The 22,936-nt window shown below is 56.8% G+C and overlaps 1 protein-coding gene across 1 annotated transcript in view; it reads left to right on the forward strand.

Annotated features, from left to right (window-relative positions):
- The first annotated feature begins 11,820 nt into the window (after window positions 1-11,820).
- Window positions 11,821-22,936, forward strand: part of ADAP1 (ArfGAP with dual PH domains 1) — a 48,915-nt gene continuing 37,799 nt past the window's right edge. Inside the window, exon 1 of the mRNA XM_032872834.1 lies at window positions 11,821-12,023. Coding sequence (XP_032728725.1) covers window positions 11,942-12,023 — 82 coding nt within the window. The 5' untranslated portion in view covers window positions 11,821-11,941. The remainder of the gene's footprint in view (window positions 12,024-22,936) is intronic.

The following is a 22,936-nucleotide window of genomic DNA, read 5'->3' on the forward strand; positions in this document are numbered from 1 at the left end:
GGGCTCCTCTCTCTGCTGCTCGCTTCACGCCGGTCTTACTGGGAAAGAATGAGCTGTGTGTGCCTGTCATTCCAGCCACCGGCCGTTTGGATTCGGTCTTTCAGCGAGATTATTTATGGGCAAGAAAGAGATTGCAAGAGACATCAAAGAACTTTCTATCAGGCCATAGAAATGACTGTGTGGACGTGAGTAAAATTACCAGCCTCCAGTCTGCAGGAATGGAATCCGAGTCACAGCGGCCTATGCGCAGAGGCTGAGCAGGTCATGGTTGGTGCCTGGCTGGCCATCCGGCCTTGCCTAGAATCCAGCAGCAGCTCTGTCTGCAGAGAGGCCATGCAGATTCAGATGCGGCCCAGGCCAGACAGGCTGGAGGAATAGGATCACAGCCTGGCCTCCGGCCTCCTGGCTTTGACTGCTCGTCACCAGGGGCATCCAGTCCCGGGGTGGGCTGGGGGCTGGGGAGCCGTGCCCAGCCACTTCTCGAGAGCCCCGCTGGATTGGCTCGGGCCCTTACACACTCACTTCGTGTGGAGCCTTCCCTCCTCCTCCTGGTGGACTCCCCTGATTCTTCCAGGCCAGACCTGTGTCCCCTCCGAGGGCAGCCCACAGGGAGGGGTTGGGAGGGGTTGGGAGGCGCCTGTCGACGTGGGAGCAGTTGGGTGTGTGGACACAGCCCGAGGCCACACCAGCAGGGCTGAGGGTGTCTGCGAGACCAGGAGAAACCAGGAGAATGACATATCTCTGAAATAGTGCTCGTGCGTGCTTGTTATCTCTTTTTTTAAAGATACTATTTATTTGAGAAAAGAGGGAGCACGAGCTGGGGGGAGGGGCACAGGGAGAAGCAGGCTCCCCGCTGAGCAGGGAGCTTCATGTGGGGCTGGATCCCAGGACCCCGGGATGGTGACCTGAGCGAAAGGCAGACGCTTAAAAATGGAGCCACCCAGGCGCCCAGTTTCTTTTTTTTTAGACTTTTTATTGGGATATAATTCACATGCCATAAATTCACTTTTGAAAGAGTACAGTTCACAGAGTTGTGCAAACATCTCTAGATTTTTAAGTAAACTCCACCCCCAGCGTGGGGCTTGAACTCACGACCCTGAGATCAAGAGTTGCATGCTCCACTGACTGAGCCAGGCAGGTGCCCCATTGTCTGCTCGCTTTCTAATCATTTTCCTTTTTTCTTCTTCAACTCAGAAGGTATCCAACAGAATCTCCGGAAAGCTGTGGATTTACCGCTGAGCCCTGGATGGGAGGGGGTGCAGGGGTGAGAGCCTCGTTTGCGAGGCTGCCCCCCAATTCTGGGCTGTCTCGGGGTTTGGGCTGGCCTCTTCCCCACATTCCGATGAAATCCCAGAGTCGTATGACCGTTTCAGAGCCTTTGCACACATTCTGCACCCTCTTAGCTTGGGGTGGGGTGGGCCTCTGTCCCCTCCCCTGAGTTTGGGGTTAGAGGCCACTGAGCTCTGAGGAACCCCAAGTGAGTCCCCTTGGGGACCCCACATCGAGAGGGTGGGGGGCAAGAGGAGGGACGCATGCCTGCAGCCCCCACCCCCCGCTATAGCTGCACCTGGAGTCCTGGGCGGACAGAGGGTATCTCGACCACAGCGCCCACAGCCACTTTCCCACAGCCTAGCCAGCCTAGGTCACTGGAGGGGAAGGAGGTGGGAGAGGAAGTTACCTGGGCACACAGGGAGTGCGAGGCAGGGGATGTGCCTGCAGAGCTGACCCTGGCACCCTAGCCACTGTGTTCCTGCAGGGTGGGCTTTCCTGGCCATGACGGGGGGGGGGGGAGCAGGAGCTCCCAGGCCTGGACTCTGCTGCATTACTGGTGTAGGTTTTAGCTGCTGTTCTGCTGAACAGCAGATGAGAGCCCTGCCTGGGGGACACTCCGCTTCTCTGTACCCCAAGGTGCAAGGGGAAACGATTCTCTTGGGCGCTGGGGGTGGAGCAAGACCTAGGGATGGAAGTGGAGACTGTAGGTGTCGGATCCAGGAGGTTCGTGGTGGGCAGGTAGTGTTGGAAGGACAACGGGTCCTGGACAGGTGTGGGGGCTGGGCTGGGGGACACCCCCAGGGTAGCATCTTTTTTCCAGGCATGTCCTGGAGCTGAGGGACGGACTTTTCTGAAGGTGATAGCCTGGTTTCCACTTTGGGGCTTTTAGGGTTGGTCTGTGGGGTCCAGTGGCTGTGCCCCCCCCCCTTATTACAAAAGCCCAGTAATTTGGGGCAGGGGTGAGGGCCAACCACTCTGAGGAAGCCAACTCTCCCTTCCCATTGACTTGCAGGGTCAGTGGCACCTCGGTGACTGAATGTGGTGGCATGGCGGCCCCTGCTGGACAGTGCTGGCACCGCAGTGCTTGAGGAGGGTCCCCTAGAGGGGACTCTGCCGGGTTCCCCAGCAACTGCAGATAGGACCAGGGCTCAGTATCCCTCAGGCCCCAGGTCTTCCTGATCTGGTGGCCAGGCTGGGGGCTTGGGGGCTTAGAAATAAGGGGGGCTTCAGCTGCCACCACCGCCCCGTGCCAACTTCCCCGTTCATGTCAGGGCAGCACAGAGCTGGTGTGTGCTGTGGGCCTGGCACCACAGGGAGTCAGTGATGGGTGGCACGGGGTTCACTGCCTGTACCCACAAATTGTGCCTAAGGGTAGAGGCTACAAGGGGTAGAAATGGGATCTGGGGGTGGCAGGAGCCGCCCCCTCCCCAAAAGAAGATGCCACTGGAGACAAGAGGGTCACTATGAACAAGGGGCCTCCTGGCCCCTGGGACGGAGTGCTTAGATGTGGGTGTCTGCCCAGGGCTGTGGGGTGTCAAAGTATGCAGCCTTGTGGCCCCTGCTCCTCCAGGCTCTCCTCTCTCTCTCTCTCTCTCTCTCTCTCTCTCCCACCACTGTGCCAGTTAGCCTTTTCTGGGCTGCAGACCACCCCAGACTTAGCTTCAAACTGCAGCATTATATGGGACTGGTTGCCCCATCTGAGGGTACTCACTGCATGGGCATGGCCGGGACTTGAGCTGTGAGGCCTCAGCTCAGGACATGAGGGAGGTCATCAGGGATGGGCAGGGGCATCACCATCTCTCTGAGCTCTCTCCGCATGGTCTCTACAGTGGGGTGGCTGGGGGCCAGGCTTCGTACCTGGCAGCTCAGGCTCCCAAGGAGAGACAGAGGGATCGGGGTAGAAAGAGAGAGCAACACAGAGTGTGCACCAAGTGGAAGTCACATCCTTTTATGATCCAGCCTAAGAAGTCTGCAGCCGTCCTTCACTGGTTGAAGCAATCACAACCCCCACTGAGATTTTTTAAATATTTTATTTATTGGGGCACCTGGGTGACTCAGTGGGTTAAGCCTCTGCCTTCAGCTCAGGTCATGATCCCAGGGTCCTGGGATCAAGCCCCACATGGGGCTCTCTGCTCAGCAGGGAGCCTGCTTCCCCCTCTCTTTCTGCCTATTTGTGATCTGTCAAATAAATAAGATCTTTAAAAAATATTTATTTAGAGAGGGAGGGGGAGAAAGAGAGAGTGAGCACCTGAGGGAGGAGCAGAGGGAGAAGGAGGGGGAAAGAATCTCAAGCAGACTCCATGCTGAGCATGGAGCCTGGCATGGGGGTCCATCTTACAGCCCTGAGGTCATGACCTGAGCCCAGACGAAGAGTTGGAAGCTCACCTGACTGAGCCACCCAGGTGCCAACCCCCACTGAGATTTTAAGGTGAGAATATAGATCCCACATCTCAGTGGAAAGCGGGAGCAATGTCGGTCACATTATAGGTGATCCTGTAGGAGGGAAGACATGGATGGATGACAGAAGGATGGATAGATGTTGGATGAATAGATAGATGGGTGGATGAATGGGTAGGCAGATAGATGATAAATGATGGATGGATAGATAATGGATGGACAGATGGATGGGTGGATGGATAGAGCATAGATGATGGACAAATAGATGATGGGTGGATAGATGATGGGTAGATGATGGATAGATACAGATGCATGGGTGGATAGATAGATGATGAATGGATGATGGATGGATGGGTAGATTTGAAGGAATGGGTGGGTAGATGAAAGACAGATGATTACTGGGTAGATGGATAGATGGGTAAATGATAGGAGTTAGAATGGTGGGTGGATAGATGGATGGATAGATGAATGGATGGGGAGAGGATAGATGGATGGATAAATAGATGATGGATGGGTAGATGATTGATTATGGGTAAATAGGTAATGGAAAAGTAGATGATGGATAGGTGGGTGAGTGGATAGATGATAGATTGATGATGGGTAGATAGATGATGGATGGATGGGTGGATGGATGGGTTGATTGATAATGGATAGGTGGGTGGATGAATGGATAGAGGGTAGATGGATAGAGGGTAGATGGATGAATAAATGATGGATGAATAAATAATGGATAGGTGGGTGGATGGATGGGTAGATAAATAATGGATAGACAATGGAAAGACGGATGATAGATGATGGATGGATAATGTATGGGTAGGTGGATGGATGGGTAGATGGATAGATGAATAGATGGATGGGTGGATGGATGGATAGTATGTAGATGATGGATGGATAGATAATGGGAGGGTGGGTGAATGGATAGGTAGATAGATGGATAGATGAATAGGTGAGTGGATGGGCAGATAGATAATGGATGGATAGGTGGATGGATAGGTAGATGATAGATGGATGATAGATACAGTGGTTAGATGGGTGGTTAGATGATAGATGGGTGGATGGGTAGATGGAAGAATGGATGGATGGATGAGGGATAGGCGAGGGACCTCCCTTGAGAAATGCAAGCCCTGTCTCAGATGCCTGGTCCCTTTGCACCTGTCTGAGGCCTGTCATGATGCATTGGTTCATAGACTCTGTTCATGGCAGATGGGCTCAGTGTGTGGCACTGATAAACTGTGATGTACTTTCACACCTTCCTTCCTGTGCTTCACGAGGCTGCAAGGCTTCTTGACCGCCTTGTCTGGGGTGTGTGGGGGTCCCTTGTGCTCGACCCTGTCCTCAGGCCTGTGATCTGGTCCTGGAGAGAAGCCTTTAAGGTGCGTGACCCCGTGCCTCCCACCTCAGTCTCCCCATCCTCTAGGGGGTGTGATGTTAGCCTTGTGTGGGGCTGCTGAGGGGTGGGAGGCAGGACGTCTTCATTCCGCCCACTCAGCACAGGGGCCATGATGTCAGACACAAAAAACATGGAGAGCCGTTCTGTTCTCACTGGAACACAGGGGAAAACCCTTTCATGTCTGAGAGCTATAGATAGGTGTCACATAAGTAGAATCGTACATGTGTCCTTTTGTGACCGGTTTATTTCACCGAGTATCGAGTGTTTTTTTTAAGCATCTATTTATTTATCTAGAGAGGGTGCACGAGCCAGGAGAGGGGCAGAGGGAAAGGGAGAGAGACAATTATCAAGGAGACCCTGTGCTCAGCGTGGAGCCTGAAGTGGGGCCCGATCCCACGACCCCAAGGTCATAACCTGAACTGAAACCAGGGGTCAGACGCTCGACCGAGCCTCCCAGGCGCCCTGAGGATCACCTTTCAGGGCTCACCAGGCTGTGGTGTGTGTTGGTGCCTTGCTTCTCTGTGGCTCAGGGCTGCTCTGCTGTGTGGGCGGACCACAGTGTGTTTCCCACTGCTCGTGTGAGCGACACTGGGGCTGCGTCCACCTTTGGCTGCTGTGAGCAACGTGAACATCCACATACAAGTTGCTGTGTCAGTGTGTTTGCATTTCGGTGGGGTCTGTACCTGATGGGGCACTTTCCAGGTCACTTGGGAACACTGTGTTGAGCTGCCGGAGGACCCAGCAGATTGTTCACACAGCAGCTGTGCGTTTTCCATCCCCCATCCCCAGAGGATGAGGGTTCGAGGCCCCACAACCCCGCCGCTCTTTTTCCTGGTACCGAGCTGCAGCTGTCCTCGTGCGTACGTGTGCGCATGTGCATGCATGCGTGTGAAATGTGTGCATGTACATGCACGTGTGCATGTGTGCGTGCGTGCGTGCGTGTGTGTTTCAGGGGGAGTCAGACAGTAGTGGTTCAATTTGCAGCTCTCTGAGTGCTGGTGGTACCGACCGTCTCCCGTGCACCCTGGCCCTTGTAGTCTTCCTTTGAGAAATGTCTGCTCAGATCCCTTTCTTGTGGCTTTGCTGGGTCACTTGCCTGGTTTATTATTGACTTGTAAGCGTTCTCTCTAAGTGGATTTGTGGAGTTCTTTTCTATCACTTTGCACGGGAACTTAAGATGCACTGCTGAGCCTTGTTGCTGGAGGGGAACAGCGTCCGGGAATGTGAGCAAGCCCTGTGGCCTCTAGTGGGTCTCACCCTTCTCCCCACACTGCGTGCTGGAATGGCTGCATGAGGCCACCAGCCCCAGAGGTCCTTGCACGCTGGGCCTGCCTTGGCCCTGTGGAGGTGGCTGCCAGAGAGGCCTTGGACGCAGCACGGGGCCCACACCTTCGCCAGCTCTCGCCTGGCCAGAGAGCCTCCCGCCCCTCTGCCCCTTCCTTATGCCATTGCTCTTTGGAAGACCAAGCAAAACATGTGTTCAGATGCCCCAACACTGGCGAAGCAAACCACAGCTCCCACCCCCACATCATCTGGGGGACTCCCCTGGGAACTCCCAGCTTCCAAAGGGGTTTCTGGGCCAGTGCCACTCCAGACAGGGACGTGGAGAGCATCAGTGGCCGGGACCTGCTCCCCCAGCCTTGTGGGGCTGTGACCATCACACCTCTGGCTGTAGGGCAGCAGGGCGCCCCGCATCTCAGCCCTTCTCCTGCGAGGAAGTTCCAAGCCGCTCAGGTCATCCTTCTTCTGGTTTTTCTGTGTTTCTCTGGGTAAGGAAACCAGAGAGCCTTTCTCCTGAGGGTGGAGCCACAGGAGTTGCTTGGGGCAGGGCCTGCTTCAGAACGGGAACTGCCCCTAGCCACACCAGGAAGCTGTTCCTCGTGGTCAGGCATGTGGCTGTGTACATTCAGGGGCCTGCTTGCAGCCTCCGCCCTCAGGGGCTGGCTCACTGGGCATCATGCATAAGTCCCTGGGCCTCCCCATCCTGGGGGTTCTACTGGGGGCTTTCCCCACAGCTGACCCTCGGGCCCACCGCCGAAGCAGGGGTCCCCCGGGGGTCTGGCATGGAGCAGGCCCATGGAGGACGGAGGGCATGTGGCCGCCATGTCTGGCGAGGGCCAGAGGAGGGTGTAAGGCCCCGGGAGGGTTCCTAGCCTGGTCCTGGTTCCTGCTCTGCTCACAGCTCGCCCAGTGCCAGTCTGGGAGCTGCTGGCTGCCCAGCCTCTGAGGTCCGAGGTGCTGTGTCTGCAGGGGGGCAGAGGCTGGGGTCTGCCCCCCCCCCCATCATGCCAGGGTCCAGGCTAAGAGGGCCTATACCTGCAGGGCCTGTGCCAGATGTGCCAGGTGGGTGCTAGCACGGGGTGGACATGTCTGTGCTGGCAGCTGGGGGTCCCTGTCTCCTCCCCTGCTGGCTGGCCGGCCTCTCCAAACTGCTGAGGGCTGTGCATGGAGCAGGTGCTTCGTAAATAGCTTTGAAGGGCTGAGGCTGCCACCTGGTCCTGGAAAAGGAAGGGCCCAGGTGCCCAGAAAGACGGTGCCATGTCAACCAAAGACCACATGCACTTGCCCAGCTCCTCCTGTGTGCCTGGGGCCAGGTGGGGCCAGGGATGGCCGGGATTGGCCTTCACGCTGGCCACCTCCCTCAGCCTGGGTGTGTCCCCTCCCCTGTCCTGGGCAGGAGTGCCAGCCCCACCTGCTTTACAGAATTTCCTCCAGAATCCGGAGACAGCAGGTGTCTGGGCAGAAGAAGGGTTAGCAGACACAGGCGGCTGGTGGCCAGCACCCCTCGGGGCTTCTGGTGTCCAAGGAAAGGGGCCACTTCTTTGCAGACAGCAGATACTGGAAGCACCCAGGCCTCTTGCTACTTCCTTGTCTGAGTTTGTCCTCTCCACCTGCTGTCTGCTCTGCAGCTTCCCCACTGTCCTGCCTCACTCACCCCTTTCCTGAGAGCTCTCCCCTGCCTTCTGCATGGCCCTCCCTGTGCCCGGGTCACCTGGGCCCCTTTCCCCAGCTCAGCCCCTCTGGGGGGCCTGCCAGCTGCAGCCTCCCCGCACTCCAGGGGTCCCAGTCCCTGTCTCCAGCCCTCTGCTTCTGTGCCCATGATCCCCCAAGTGGACCCCTCCCTGATGGTCTGTGAGCTTTGGTGGTGCCACCATCCCCAGGGCCTCCCGTGGGGCTACAGAGTCCTGAGTCCACCTTTCCCCATGTTCATATCCTCTACACCCAGATGAGCACAGCTGTCTCCCTGGGGTCCTCGGTCTCAGGCCTGCCTTTCCCAGACTCCTTCCCATGGATCCCCAAGGGCAGACGTATAGTCGCTCTCCTTACTCCCCACACCTTCGGGGACAGGGGTCAGCCCCCCCGAACTGTGTCAGGACCTTTGGGTCTGGCCTTGAGACCCTCCAGCACTTCCACTACAGCCCCAGGCCCCCATGCTCGTCGGCCTGAAATGCCTTCCTGTAGCTGGCTCAGACTCACCCTAGGAAGCCCTGCCGACCCCTGTCCACCAATACTGGCTGGCTTTCCCTGCCCCCTCCAGCTAACACAGGTGATGGCTGATCTCTTTCTCCTCTTTGGAGGCAGGGCCTGCCCTATGGGGGCCCCTAGCCAGGCTGGAGCAGACAGACTCCTACTGCCCCTGGCCCTTCTCGAGGCCTACCTTTACCCATCAGCCTCTGGAGGGAGGACAAAGAGGTGGGACCAAGAGGGGGTCCCACAGGAAGGCACAACCCCGGGCCAGTGTTGTAGGTGGGAAGCTGGAGGCCCCAAGGAGGCTGTATGGAGGGAGCATCCTGGATTTCTTTTGGCTTCAAGGGGAAGAAAATGTGCCCAGACTGGGCCTGGGGTCTCTAAAGCTATCGGACCCCCAGCCCCTTTGTTCTTATCTCACCCCAAGTTAGATTGGTCCAGACAGCCTGGACCCTCCCCACTGTTGGCAGGAGGCGGAGGGAGGGAAGAGAGGCCAGGGGTCCCCACGTAGTGGGCAGCCGAGAGAGCCCACGTACCCACCAGCCAGCTGTCAGTTTCCTGACTTTGTTGTACAAAAGCAGCTGAGAAAACCAATGTCAAACTGTGTTCCTTTGCTTGTGAGGCTTTGAACTGCAGACCTTTGTTCCTTCCCAGTCCCAGGTTGATCGCAGGTGCCTCCTGGAGGCGCTGAGGGTGGGGCTGGTCCAGGCCCAAGTCCCCGAGCCCCCTGTGGTTCCTTGGCTGCAGACACATCTATCCCCACCCCTTCCTCCGTCACATGGCATTCTCCCCGCATGTTTGATTGTGTCCAAATACCCCTTTTATAAGGACACAGTCATGGAGCCTGGCAGTGCCCCCATCATCGACCTTTGGAAAATGGCTTCTCTGTCAGGCTGAGGGCAGGGTTCATCCCCTCCAAGAAGCCCAGGGCTGGCCTTGATTCCCGGAAGCCTTTGTTCACTCCGCTCCTTCCCTGGGAGAACCGGCCCCTGCTAGTGCCAAGGCGCTGCCCTGCTGGCTCGGGGCCAAGGCCCTGGTCTCACCTTGCCGGCCAACTAGCTGTGCTGTGGGCACGGGAGCAGGCAGACCCGGCCCACCAGGAGCTCAGCGTCTGCTTTGTGTGGCTCAGTGCTCCGGGGCAGGCGGGCACCAAGTCTCTCTGGGCCCCCCTCCCAGGCCCAGAAGATGATTGAGTAATTGGGATTCAGGGGCCTTTGTCTCAGCCTTGCAAGACCAGGGACAGCTGGCAGAGGGAGCAGGGGTTGTGGGCAGGTGGGCAGGGGCAGTCAGGGCGCCCATGCCGACCCCGTGTCTCCAAACGCCGGCCCCAGTCTGGTTTTGGCCCAGCCCAGGCTGTGTTGTCACCGTCTGGATCCTGTGGGTGCCACCCCTTGCCGGGAAGCCCAGGACAGGGGCTGTAGCTCCGGCTCTTGCCTCCTTTGGGGACTCTGGTTTCACATCCTGACTTCTCTTTTCTCACCCCCTGTCCCGCCCCGGGGATGTCATCACCTCCTCAGTAAGAAGGGAAGACAGAGAAGAAGGGAAGACAGAGATGGCAGAGGACCCACCCTGGGCAGGCTGTGGCCCTCTGCTCATGTGGTTCCCTCCTGCAGGAAGCCGGGTCCACACCTGCTCTTCCCCGAGACCTCTCTGCGGCCCCTCTGTGGGTCCATGCTCCTTTCTGCCCTCTCTGGGCAGCCTTCCCAGTGTGCGTCTCTTTTTCTGGTCCCGCGTTTACCCCAGTCCTGACATGTGGAACCCATGTGTGGCTTTGGGCCACTGATTGGATTGCTCTGTACCTCAGTTTCCCCATAAAATGGGAGTTAAATGAGAAAGTCCATTGAGGGGTTTAACCTGATGCCTAGTTAACTAGTTAGTAGCTGTAACTTGTCATGAACATCTTTGTTAAGCAACGTTCTCCTCATGTATGCTGGGTGGCAGGCTCCGAGCCTGGCACAGGGGTCCAGAGGAGAAAACGCCGTCTGTCTTTGCTCAGGAGGCTCCAGTGTGATGGCAGAGAGAGACGTGTGGCCAGCTGGGCACAGTGCACCACAGCCCCGCTGGCTTAGCAGGGGGGAGCAGCGTGCCGCATTCTGCCGGCCAGATGGACGAGGCCCAGAAGCTCTGTGTCCCCCGAGGTGACCACGGCCCGGGAAGCAGTCACCTGGTGGGACAAGGCTGGTGCGGCCCCACCGTGGGCAACTGGCAGGGTCTGCTGCCAACGGCAGTGCCTTTCTCCATGTCCCGGAGGGGCTCCTTTGTGATGGGAATCCACTCATGAGATACTGGCGGGGGGGGGGGGGGGGGGGTGGTTGTGACCCTGACGCACTGAAAACACCCTAAATGCTCCTCTGCCCGCGGCCGGGTGCACACGTCACAGGTCAGCTGAGTAGAACGCAGTCACTGAAAGAGAAGGAGGTCTGTATGTATGGACTTGGAAGATAAGCAAGGTCTTATTAAGTGAAAATCAACCAAAAAACACCCAAAAACCCAGTGGTAGGTCAGAAGGATTGGGGACTCCCCTGGTGTACCACAGGCTGAGGACCATTCTGGAAGGAGGCAGAGGGATGGTTCACAGAGCTTGGCTCGGAATTGCCTGGGATGGGGATAGAGAGAAGCTGTAATCCTTTAATGGGATGCTTATTTCAATTGTGTGGATCATTGGATCCATAATTTAAGAAGATGGGAAGAATTCGGGAAAGTGCAGAGGCAGGCAGAGGAAGGGACACCCATTACCTGTCCCCTCTGTCTCTCCCCTCTCTCTCACTCCCGGGTCCCTGCCTCCTGACATGGTGGGGCTTTATTCCTGGCATGGAGACCCCACTGTGGTGTCCCTCCTGTGGCTGCTGGAGCCTGCTGGCCATCTCCTCCCTGGGGCAGGGATGGTGTGAGCAGGCACCCCTTCCCTCAGCCCGTGGGCCTACAGGGCCAGACCGGCACACAGTAGGTGTCCAGGTGCTGCTCCCCACCCCCAGGAGCTCACGGAGGAGCCCACCTGGGCCTGCTCAGCCCCCCCCACTGGTGGAGCTGGTGGCGCTGTGCTCAGATGGGGGTGGGCAGCGGGGAGCCCGCCGGGCTGGTCCCGAGGCGCGCGGGCTGGGGGACGGGTTGGGCGCGGAAGGAGGCCGCCCGCCCGCCCGCGCCGCTGGGGGCCGCCCGCGGGCCGTGCCGGCCAGAACGCGCGGTGCTCCCCGGGCCCCGCGCCGGCACACGCTCAGCGGCCGCGGCGGAGACACCAGCGGCGGCGGCGGCGGAGCCGGGCCCGGCGGCAGGAATGCGGAACCGGCGCGCGGGCTGAGGCCGCCCAGGATGGCGCAGGGCCGCGGGCGGCGGGCAGCCTGCGTGGGGCCCTAGCGCGGCAGGGCGGACGCTCCGGGCCCCGGCCCGGCATCTCGGGCGGGCGGCGTCGCGGCCATGGCCAAGGAGCGGCGGAGGGCCGTCCTGGAGCTGCTGCAGCGGCCGGGGAACACGAGATGCGCCGACTGCGGCGCCCCGGGTAGGTGCGGCAGGGCGGGTTCCTCCGGGATCGCGGCTGGTCCGCGTGGGTGCGGGGCCGGGCTGGCCGAGGGGCCGGGGGAGATGCTGAGCGGGGCGGGTGCGCTGGCCGGGGTGGGTGCGGGGCCAGGATGGGTGCGGCCCGGGGTGGGTGCTGGCCTGGATGCCCGCCCTGAGGACTAGGAGGAAAGCTGTGGCGCCTGCGTGGCCGGGGGCGCGGGCCTGGGGTGCACCTGCATGGAGCCGGACGTCGCCTCCCAGCGGCCCCGGAGCCTGCGGCTGTGTTGCCTCCCCTCCCCCCTCCCCCCCCCACCCCGCGTGTCTCGCTGTCACCCGCGGACCGCCGCCGCGTTGCGAAACCTCGGCTCCGCAGAGAAAGAGGAAATCGCCCCGGTTGGGTGTCTGCAGAGAGAGAAAGGGCAAGCGGCCCCCCGGCTTATGTGTGTGGGTGTGGGTGTGGGGGTCCACCTGGCTCCCCGCCACCTGGAGGTGACGTCATGGCCCCCCACCTGGGGCCACCCTTTTGCACATGCTCTGAGCAGAGGAATGGGGGAGGAAGGCCCATGGGTGAGGGCTCTCCTGTCCCCACCCTGGCAACTGGCTGCTCTGGGCAGGTGGCCAGTTCAGGTGGGGCACCAGGGCCGTCCTGCCTGTAACAGGCTCTCCGTCCACCTGCGCCATCCTCCCATCAGGCATCTCTTGGACTTTGCTCCTGGGTGGCCCTGCTCTGGGGTGATTTCCAAGGTGCCAGAGGCCTGAGGAGCTTCCTCTCCTTTCCTGGGGCGATTTGTCCTGGGATTGACAGGAAAAGGACAGGCTGTGCTTCCAGGCTGACAGAACCCTGCTTGTGAGCCGTCAGCAGCAGCCCCTGGTCCTTGTGAGGGGGAGGTTGGGGAAGGAACAGCCCCTAGGGCTGCACCTGCTCCCGCTGCCTCCAGGAGGAGGGCAGCCCTGCTCAGGGGCTCTTTCCCCCAGGCATTCAGGGGGACACTGCACACCCCAGTGGGGGCTCCCAGCTCAGACTTCTCAGAACACACCTAGCTTACGTCCCCCAGGGGCAGGGGCTGCGTTTGTCCTGAGACAGCAATTGGAGACACGCAGCCTCTGGGCACTCCAGAAGGGACCCAGTGGCTCACGTTCCTCTATTGCCTACCCACTGGGCTGGGGGTGGTCTTTGGCAGCCCCGGGTCCTGGGAATCCGCTGGTCAGCTGCGGTGTTGCCAAGAGAGGCTACACCAGGAGCTTGAGTGTCCTGGTGCTGCCGACAGTCTTCTCTGGAAGCCAGGCAGGCTGCAGTGGCCTCTCCCCCAGCCTCCTGAGCCGGGGAGCTGCAGGGCCCACCCTGATGGTGCCAGGGGCAGGGGGACAGCATTGGCACCACTGTTGTGCTCTGCTCCTTCCAGCTGGCTGGCTTGGCTCACTCTCTCCCTGCCTCCCTCCTCCAGACCTGAACTTTCACTTGCTTCGGAAAAAGGGATGCACCAGGGAGAGGTCACCAGCACGTTGAGCTCTCAGCCTGTGGCGGGGGTGGGGGGGAGGCGGGGGGTCACAGGCTGGAGAGCTGGCCCTGTCTCTCTCCTTCTGAGTTACACGGCTCAGGAGCTGCGCCTTTGGAGCCAGAGCCTCCCTCCAGTGACCTCGGGGGGTGGGGGGGCCAGCCTGGCAGGTGGGACAGGGGGCTTCCTGGCCTCTTGGGCCCTGCAGGGACCCCGCCCCTCACAGCGAGCACTGCCATGCCCAGCCCACCCACTCAGCCAGAGGGTGCTGCTCCAAGGCAGGCACGCTGGGCTCTGGAGTGGTCTGTTCTTCCAAGTCCAGCTTTCCCTGGCATTGGGCCAAGCCTCTGGTTTTTTTAGAATTGGCCCATGACACCAGTGTCTTGCTTTATCTGTCTGGCAGCCCTGTGGAGCAGGCAAGATGCTGGCGATTGCCCCCATTTCACAGCTGGGGAAACTGAGGCCTCGGAAACTTGAGCCACCTTGGAGGACGTGGGGCTTCAAAGGCAGAGCAGGTGTCTTGGTGTTATAGCTCTTCCCCCCTTCTTGGCCTCCCCTCTGCTCCAGGGGTGTTGGGGGCGAGGTTTGCTGCCCTGCGCCCTCCCTTGTGACCCCCATGGAATGCACGCCCACAGTCTCCGCTGCTTGGATGAAGCCGCCTGGTCTGTCCAGGTTCTGTGCCTGCCGCGACCCAGACGGGTGGCTAGGGGCCATTCTGTGGTGACCCGGACTGGCTCAGGGCTGCCCTGCCTCACCATAGTCAGTCAGGAGCCGGGCATTGCCGGGGGCAGGGGCACAGGGACCCTGGACTGTGGGCCAGAAGGCCAGGCCTGGGCCACCTATAAGCACCAGGCCTGGAGGGTTTTGCAGGAGATTTGGGCAGGCCTGGCCAGCTGGCTGTGTGAGGGCTTCCAGGAGGGAGGCAGCCTTGGGGTTGGGGGTGTCTCCACAGCCCTCACAGGACCTGCTCCAGCAGTGGGCTGCCCTCTCCTTTGAGCCTGGGACCCAGGTAGCAGCCTCCCAGAGAAGTGGCTTTCATGACAGGCCTGGGGGACTGAGTGTGTATGGGTCCCTTCCTCTGCAAGGCCTGGGTTGGGTCTCCATCTTGGGGGTCGAGAGGGGCAGCTCGGCACGTCCCCCAAGCTGCCTACCTCGTCAGGACAAATGACAGTCTTTCCCTTGAGCCTCAGGTCCAATGTTCCCGGAGGACTTGGGGGCTCTCACATCTTCAGTTGGGTTTGGGTGTGGGTGATAACCTTGTGGTCTTTTGATGCATGTCACCTGGGCATGAGTCACGTGGAAGCACCAGGTAAAGCCAGTCTGGGAGCACCTGGGCCTCTGACACACGGGCGGCTGGGTGAGGAGGTTCCGGTTTCTGCCAAGACGGACGGTTTGGGACTGCTGCATGGAGGCTAGGCTGCTCCCAGCACGTTTCTGGAACCAGGCCCCGGGGGTCTGACTCTGGCCTGGGGGGCCTGTCCTGGCAGCTAAGCCGCAACCTGAGTACGTGCCCTCACAGCCCCGCGGGTGACCTCAGAGCGGAAGCGGCTTGCTCAGCCCTGGAAGGCTTCATGGCGGACAGGACCTTTCGGAACTTGCTGTAAGCCAGGACAGAAGCGGCTGGGGTGTGTGTGTGTGTAGGGGGTGGTCTTTCAGGAATTTGGCCTTGTTTGGAGAGGGCCTCCTGGGTGGGTGCGGTGGCTGCACCCATCTCTGGGGTAGAGGCCCACCTGGTTTTGGGGTTAAATCAAAAAAAAATTTTTTTAAGATTTTATTTATTAATTTGACAGAGATCACAAGTAGGCAGAGAGAGGCAGGCAGAGAGAGACGAGGAAGCAGGCTCCCCGCGGAGCAGAGAGCCCGATGTGGGGCTCGATCCCAGGACACTGGGATCATGACCTGAGCCGAAGGCAGAGGCTTTAACCCACTGAGCCACCCAGGCGCCCCTCAAAATTTTTTAAAAGTTATCATTTTAAACGTTTTTTTTTTAATTAAGATTATTTGGTGGGGGAGAGAGCATGCCTACGCATACTTGCAGGCAGGGGCACGAGCATGGGGAGAGGCAGAGGGAGAGAGGAAGCAGAGACTCCCCACCAGAGCAGGTTGCCTGAAGCTGGTCCGATCCCGGACCAGATCAGGACCCGAGCTGAGACCAGGAGTCGGAGGCTCACTGATTGCGCCGGCTGGGTGTGCAGGGGTGTTAAGTACTTTCCCGTCCCTGCGCCCCCTCCCCCGCATCGGGCTCTGGAGCCTTACCATCCTGTCAATTGGAAACACGGGCCCCCATGTGCACCTCCAGCCCCACCCGTGCCTCTGGGTCGGTGGTCTGATGGCTCCTGGACCTCGTGGGAGAGGAGTCCTGCCGTGTTTGCCTCGTGTCTGGTGCATTCCCTCAGCATGGTGTCTGCGGCCGTCCACGGCTCGCGTGGCCGTGCTTCTGTTACATGGACACTCTCCGCTCCGTCCGCCGTCTACCCAGGACACCTGCGTGGCTCCCACCTCTTGGCTGCTATGAGCGCCGGGCTGCAAGCGTCTGAGAGGGCAGAGTCGGAGGACTTGGGTCACAAGGTGACTTTCGGCCTGACATGGTGCGGGACCCTGCGGGCTGTGCTCCTTGGCCTCAGGCCAGCAGGTCCCCCCGCACAACGTCCTGCCGCCGTATCTGGGGGGCTGGGGAGCAGCTGCCCCCCCCCTCCACCCCAGCAGGGGAGGCCCAGCCAGCCAGGGCCGCCAGGCCGGGGGACACTCACTAGACTGAGATTGCCCCAGAGGGATGTGGAGCTGCTGGGCAGGCCGGGGAGTGTGAGCTGGGCCCACGCTGCTCCAGGATACAGCTCCTGGAAGGGGGACAAGGGCCCTGTACTCAGGCCCCACCCTCCTCGTTGGCCATTTGTGAAGCCCTGCTCCGACCAGGGGCCTGCCAGCAGCGGTCCCCCATGCCTGGGAGCCGGCTCCTGGGTCCCATTTCCCTGTGAAGGAGCCAGAAGGGGCTTCACCAGCATCTGCATCCGAGGGTGGCAGGCAGGGGCTGTGGGTTTGCCAGCTGCCCTCCTGGCAGAGGCTCCCTGTGGTCCCATCAGGCCTGAGCCATGGTGGAGAAGGGCTCCTTCCCCCTTCTTTCTATTATGTTAAAATACGCATCACCTGGAGCGGACAGTCTTAACCTGTTTGGGTGTGTCCATTTCAGGGGCCTTCAGCGCCTTCCCCTCCATGCAGCTGTCACCACTAGCGGTCTCCAGAACTTTCCATCTTCACCAACTAAATCTCTGTCCCCACTAAACACTCACTCCCCCTCCCCCGTCCCCCCAGCTGCCCTCTGGGGTCCCTCAGAGAAGTGGGGTCCCGCACTCTTCGTCTCGTGTCCGCAGGTCCCTCCCTGTGGTTGCAGGTGGCAAAATTCCTTCCTTTTTAAAACTGAAGTGCAATTCACATGGAGTCTGATGTTAGTGTCAGGGCACAGCCCGCCGATCGGGGATCTGTGTGTGTTGTGAGTGATTGCAGGAAGTCTAGTGAGCGGGTGTCCCCACAAACAGGTAACAGCTCCGCACAGTGTTACTGGTCACATCCAGGGACCTGCTTAGCTTATGCCCGAAGCTGGTGCCACTCGACCCCCTCTGTGCATCTCATCCCCGCTCACCCCCCATCCGAAACCACCAGTCTGTCCCCCGTGTCTGTGAGCTTGGAGTTTTTTTTCCCCTTGCATAGGGTATTTTTCTTTCTGACTCATTTCACTTAGCGTAACGCTCTCCAGGTCCCTCCATTCTGTCACAAATGACAAGGTTCTCCTCTTGTTTATGGTAGAACAATATTCAGGGTGTGTGTACACACGGCATCGGCAATGTGCCCTCGTCCATCTGTGGGCACTTAGCTGCTGCCGCATCTTGTCCGTGGTGAACAGCGCCATGGTGAGCCTGGGGTTGACCACGTCTCTTCCAGTTAGTGTTTTGGTTTCCCTCGGGTAAATCCACACAAGTGGAATGGCTGGATCTTACCGTTGTTCTCTTTCTACTTTGCTGAGGAATCCCCACACCGTTCTCCGCAGTGACTGCCCCGATTAGCTTTCCCCCCAGCAGCGCCGAGGGTTCCCCTTTCTCCACATCCTCCGTCATGCTCGTTCCTTCTTGTCTGGACAGTGGCCATTCTGACAGGTGTGAGGGGGACGGCACCGTGGTCCTGCTGTGCCTCCCCTGCGCATCCGTGATGAGCTTCTCATGGACCTGCTGGCCACCTGTGCATGCGTCCCCTTTGGAAAAATGCTCTCTTCAGAGCCTCTGCCCAGTTTTTAATGGGATTGTTGGGTGTTTTTCTTGTTTTGTTTTGCTACTGAGTTGTGTGGGTTCTTTATATATTGTAGATATAATTATTAGACGTGATTTGCAAATGTTTTCTCCCATTCCACAGGTTGCCTTTTCCTTTTGTTGTTTTCCTTGGCTTTGGTGGGCTGTGCAGAAGCTTTCCAGTTGGATGCGGTCCCATTGGTTGATTTTCCCTTTTGTTGCCTTTGGTTTTGGTGTCAAAGCAAAGAATCCTCACCAAGACCCATGTCAGGAAGCTCACTGTCTCTGTTTTCTTCTAGGAGATTTATGGTTTTGGGTCTTACACTCAAGTCTTTAATCCATTTTGAGTTGATTCTTGCATACGGGGTGAGGTAGGGGTCCAGTTCCTTTCTTCTGCAGGAGGCTGGCCTGTTTTCCCAGCACCGTTTATTGAATGGACTGTCCTGTCCCCATCGTATATTCTTGGCTCCTTCATCATAGATTAACTGACCCTGTATGGGCGGGTCCATTTCTGGGCTGTCTCTTCCGTTCCACCGACCTACGTGTCTGTTTTTACGCCAGCACCGTAGTATTTTGATCACTGTAGTTTTGTAATATGTTTGAAATTGGGAAGCATGAAGCCACCAACTTTGTTCCCCTTTCTCAGAATCGCTTGGTTATTTGGGGTCTTCTGTGATTTTATACAAAGTTTAGGATTTTTTGCTCTGTTTCTGTGAAAAATACCATTGGACTTTTGCTGGGGATTGCATTGAGCTGTAGATTGCTTTGGATAGTATGGCTGTTCAAACAGTATTAATTCTTCCAGCCATGAGCAGGGGCCGCCTTTTCATTTATTTGTGTCTTCAATTCTTTAAGGTTTCGTAGCATTCGGGACATAAGTCTCTCACCTCCTGGACTGACCCTCTTCCTAGGTGTTTTATTGTTTTTGATGTACCTGTCAGTGGGACTGTTTTCTTAACTGGTCTTTCCCATGGTCTGTTATTAGTGTGGAGAAACCCAACTGGCTTCTGTACATTGACAGTGTCCTGTAACTTCACCGAATTCATTGACCCATTCTCGTGCTGTGTCTGCGTGTGTGTACACATGTGTGGAGAACCCCTAGGGTTTTCCACACATAACGTGTCATCTGCAAATAGTGACAGTTCTACTATTTTCCTTTTGGTTGTGATGCCTTTTATATCTTCTCCTCCCTGGTTGCTCTGGCCGGGACTACCGGTACCAGATGGAATAAAGGTGGAGAGAGGGCATTCTTGTCTTGTTCCCGAAATTAGAGGAAAAGCTCTCAGCTTCTCGCCGTTGAGTGTGATGTGAGCTGCGGGCTTGTCCTGTGTGGCCTTTATTGTGCCGAGGCACGTACCCTCTGTACCCACTCTATTTCAGCTGTTTCTCACAAATGGATGTTGAATTTTGTCAAATGCTTTTACTGCTTCTATTGAAACCATTTGACTTTTTTCTTTTGTTTTGTTAGTGGAGTGTATCGCATCAATTGACTTGTGGATGCCAAATTGATTTTTTTTTTTTTCCTCCCTAAGGACGTAGAATTTTCTTGAACACGCTGCAAGGGAGCAGCGAGCAGGACAGCAAAGGAGAGATTGCTCGAGTGGATTTCTTGATCCAAACTAGCATCCCTGGAGTAAATCCCACTCGAACACGGTGTATGATCCTTTAAATGTGTTGTTGAAGTCAATGTATGAATATCTTACTGAGGACTTTACAGTCTGTGTCTGTCAGGAATACTGGCCTGTAATTTCTGTGTCCTTGTCTGATTTCGCCAGGGTACTGCTGGCCTCATGAAAGGAGTTTGGAGGTGTTCCCTTTTTTGGAAATGTTCTATTTTTTGATATTACTTGGTATTACTTCTTTAAATGCTGGTAGAATCCACCAGTGGGGGTGCCCGGGTGGCTCAGTGGGTTAAGCCTCTGCCTTCGGCTCAGGTCATGATCTCAGGGTCTTGGGACCGAGCCCCATGTTGGGCTCTCTGCTCAGCAGGGAGTCTGCTTCCTCCCTCTCTCTCTCTACCTACCTCTCTGCCTACTTGTGATCTGTCAGACAAATAATAAATAAAATCTTAAAAAGAAGAAAAAGTACCTCAAAAAAAAAAAAAAGAATTCAGCAGTGAAGCTGTCTGGTTCTGGAGGTTTCTCAGAAGGTTTTGGATCACGGATTCAGTCTCCTTGCTTCAGATTCCCTTTTCCTTGATTCAGTCTTGTACATTCCCAGGGATTTACTAGTTTCTTGTTCCATTTGTGGGATGGGGATGTAATTATTCCTAACTGTCTTGTACGACCCTCAGTGTTTCCACCGTATCACTCCTAGGTCTCCTTTTTCATTTCCGATTTTATTGATTTGAGTCCTCTCTCTTTTTTTCTTGGTGAGTCTAGCTACAGTTTGTGAGTTTTGTTTGACTTTCCCAAGAAACAGCTCTTTGTTTCATTGATCATTCTATTATCCTTTTGTCTCTCTCTCTCTCTCTCTCTTTTTTTTTTTTGGAGAGAGAAAGCACGTGCGTGTTGGCAGAGGGGCAGAGGGAGACAGAGCCCCAAGCAGACTCCACGGCTGTGCTTGAAGCCCAATGTGGGGCTCAATCTCATGACGCTGAGAGCCCAGGCCAAGAACCGGACGCTTCCCCAGCTGTGCCCCCAGATGCTCCATCTGGTCTTTCTCCAGTTCCTTGCAGTGCGGAGCTTGCTTGTTTTTCCACAGACTTTTCTTGTTTCTCCAGGCAGACGCCCCCCACCGTGGACGTCCCTCTCACCATGGTTGTCACTGGGCTCTCTGAGCTCCCGTGTATTCCATTTCCACGTGTCTCAGTTTTTTATTTCTCCCTTGACCCACTGGTCGTGCAGTGGCGTGTGCTTGGATCTCCACACACGTATGAATTTCCCAGTTTTCTTGTAATGCATTTCTAGTCTCACACCATGGTACAGAAGATGCGTCATGTGATTTCAGTCTTCTGAAGTTTATTAAGACTTGTTTTGTGGCCCAACAGGGAGACCTGTGGTCTTAGGTTTAGGTCCTTGATCCATTTTTGAGTTAATTTTTGTATATGCTGTTGGGTGCGGGTCCGGACTCATTCTTCTGCATGTGGGCCTCTTCCCAGCACCGCTTCTCAAAAACCCTGTCTTTTCCCCATTGGATGGTCTTAGCGTTCCTGTCAACTATCATCTTTGCAACAATGCAGAGGTTAATTTCCTGGCTTATTCTGTTCTGTGGGTCTATATGTCTGTTGTTCATGCCAGTGTCACACTGTTTGGATGCCTGCAGTTTATTTGTTTTTTAAGAATTTATTTATTTGGGGCGCCTGAGTGGCTCGGTGGGTTAAGGCCTCTGCCTTCGGCTCGGGTCATGGTCCCAGGGTCCTGGGATCGAGCCCCGCATCGGGCTCTCTGCTCAGCAGGGAGCCTGCTTTCTCCTCTCTCTCTCTCTGCCTGCCTCTCTGCCTACTGGTGATCTCTGTCTGCCAAATAAATAAATAAAAAAATCTTAAAAAAAAAAAAGAATTTATTTATTTGACAGAGATCACCAGTAGGCAGAGCAGCAGGCAGAGAGAGAGGAGGAAGCAGGCTCCCCACTGAGCAGAGAGCCCGATGCAGGGTTCGAACCCAGGACCCTGGGATCACGACGTGAGCTGAAGGCAGAGGCTCTAACCCACTGAGCCACCCAGGCACCCCTGCCTGCAGTTTAGTATTGGACTTTGAGTCATGAGGTGCAAATCTTCCAGCTTTGTTCTTTCTCCAGATTGTTTTGGCTCTCCAGGGTCCCTAGAGATTCCGTGTGAATTTTAGGATGGACTTTCCATTTCTGCAAACTATGTCATTGGGATTTTGGTAGGGCTTGCACTGAGTCTGTAGATTTGCTTTGGGTAACACTGACATTCTGACAGTATCAAGTCTTCCAATCCATAACATGGGGTATGTTTCCATGTATTTATGTCTTTGATTTCTTTCCATAACATTTTGTACTTTTCATGAGACAGGCTTTTTTTTTTTTTAACCGACTTGGTTATTTCTTGAGGATTTTACTGTCTTTGATGCTCTCATAAGTTGATTTGTTCTTGCAATTTACCTTCAGATTACTCTTTCTGTATAAAAATGCAACTGACTGCAGCCCCTGGCTGACTCAGTTCTGCATTTGGCTCTGGATCTCAGGGTGCTGAGTTAGAGCCCCATGTTCGGTGTAGAGGTTACTTAAAAAATAAGTAAATAATTAAAACGTGGCGTGTTTTCACATGCTGACTTTGTGCCCCTTCCTTTGCCGGATTCCCTTACTCCGACAGCTCCTTCCTGGAGCGTTCAGGTTCTCTGCATATGAGACCATGTCCTACGCAGACAGATCGTGTTGCTCCTTCCTTTCCGCTGTAGATGCCTCTTCCTTCGTTCTCATGCCCGGCGGCCCCGGCCGGAGTGTCCGGGACTGTGTGGGATGGAGGTGGTGAGGGCGGGCGCCCTCCCCTCGTTCCCGCTCCCCGAGGAGGAGCTCTCAGTCCTTCACCGTCGAGGATCACGTTAGCCGGGGGGGTTTTCCGAGACGGCGGTCAGTGCGTGGAGGTCGCGCCTCCTGTTCCCGGTTTGCTGAGTGCTTGTACGCGAGCGTCGGGTTTAGTCCAGCGCTGTTGCTGCATTAGTAGAGATGGACGATCGTGTGGGCTTCCCCTCGTTGTGCTGGCGTGGGGCGTCACGCTGGCGGGTTTTCAGGGGGGCCCTCCGTGCGTTCCACGAGTAAAGCTGCTCATTGTGGTGTGTCGTCCTCGCTGTGCTGCTGAGTCCGCTTTCCAGAGGTCCGTTGAGGGTGTAGCCTCCGTGTTCACAGGGGTCGCTGGTCTGTGATTTTTCTCGTAGCATCTCTGAGGTTCTGCTGGCCGCGTTGGATGAATTGGGAAGTGCTCCTCCCCCTCGATTGTTTTGGAAAAGTTTGGGAAGGACCGTGTTGGTCATTAAGGGTTTAGTAGAACTCACCAGGAAAGCCGTCAGGGCATGGCTGTTCTTTTTTGGGAAGTTTTGATCATGGATCCAGTCTCCTTACTGGTTCAGGGGCCCATTTGGACGGTCACTTCTTCGTGATTTGGTCCTGGTGGGCTTTCCGTTTCCAGGAACGTGTCCACTTCACCGAGGTGACCCTGTTGTTGGTGTACGGCTGTTCAC

Source organism: Lontra canadensis, unplaced genomic scaffold, assembly GCF_010015895.1.
Source record: "Lontra canadensis isolate GAN:19392208 unplaced genomic scaffold, GSC_riverotter_1.0 scaffold45, whole genome shotgun sequence".
Classification (NCBI taxonomy): domain Eukaryota; kingdom Metazoa; phylum Chordata; class Mammalia; order Carnivora; family Mustelidae; genus Lontra; species Lontra canadensis.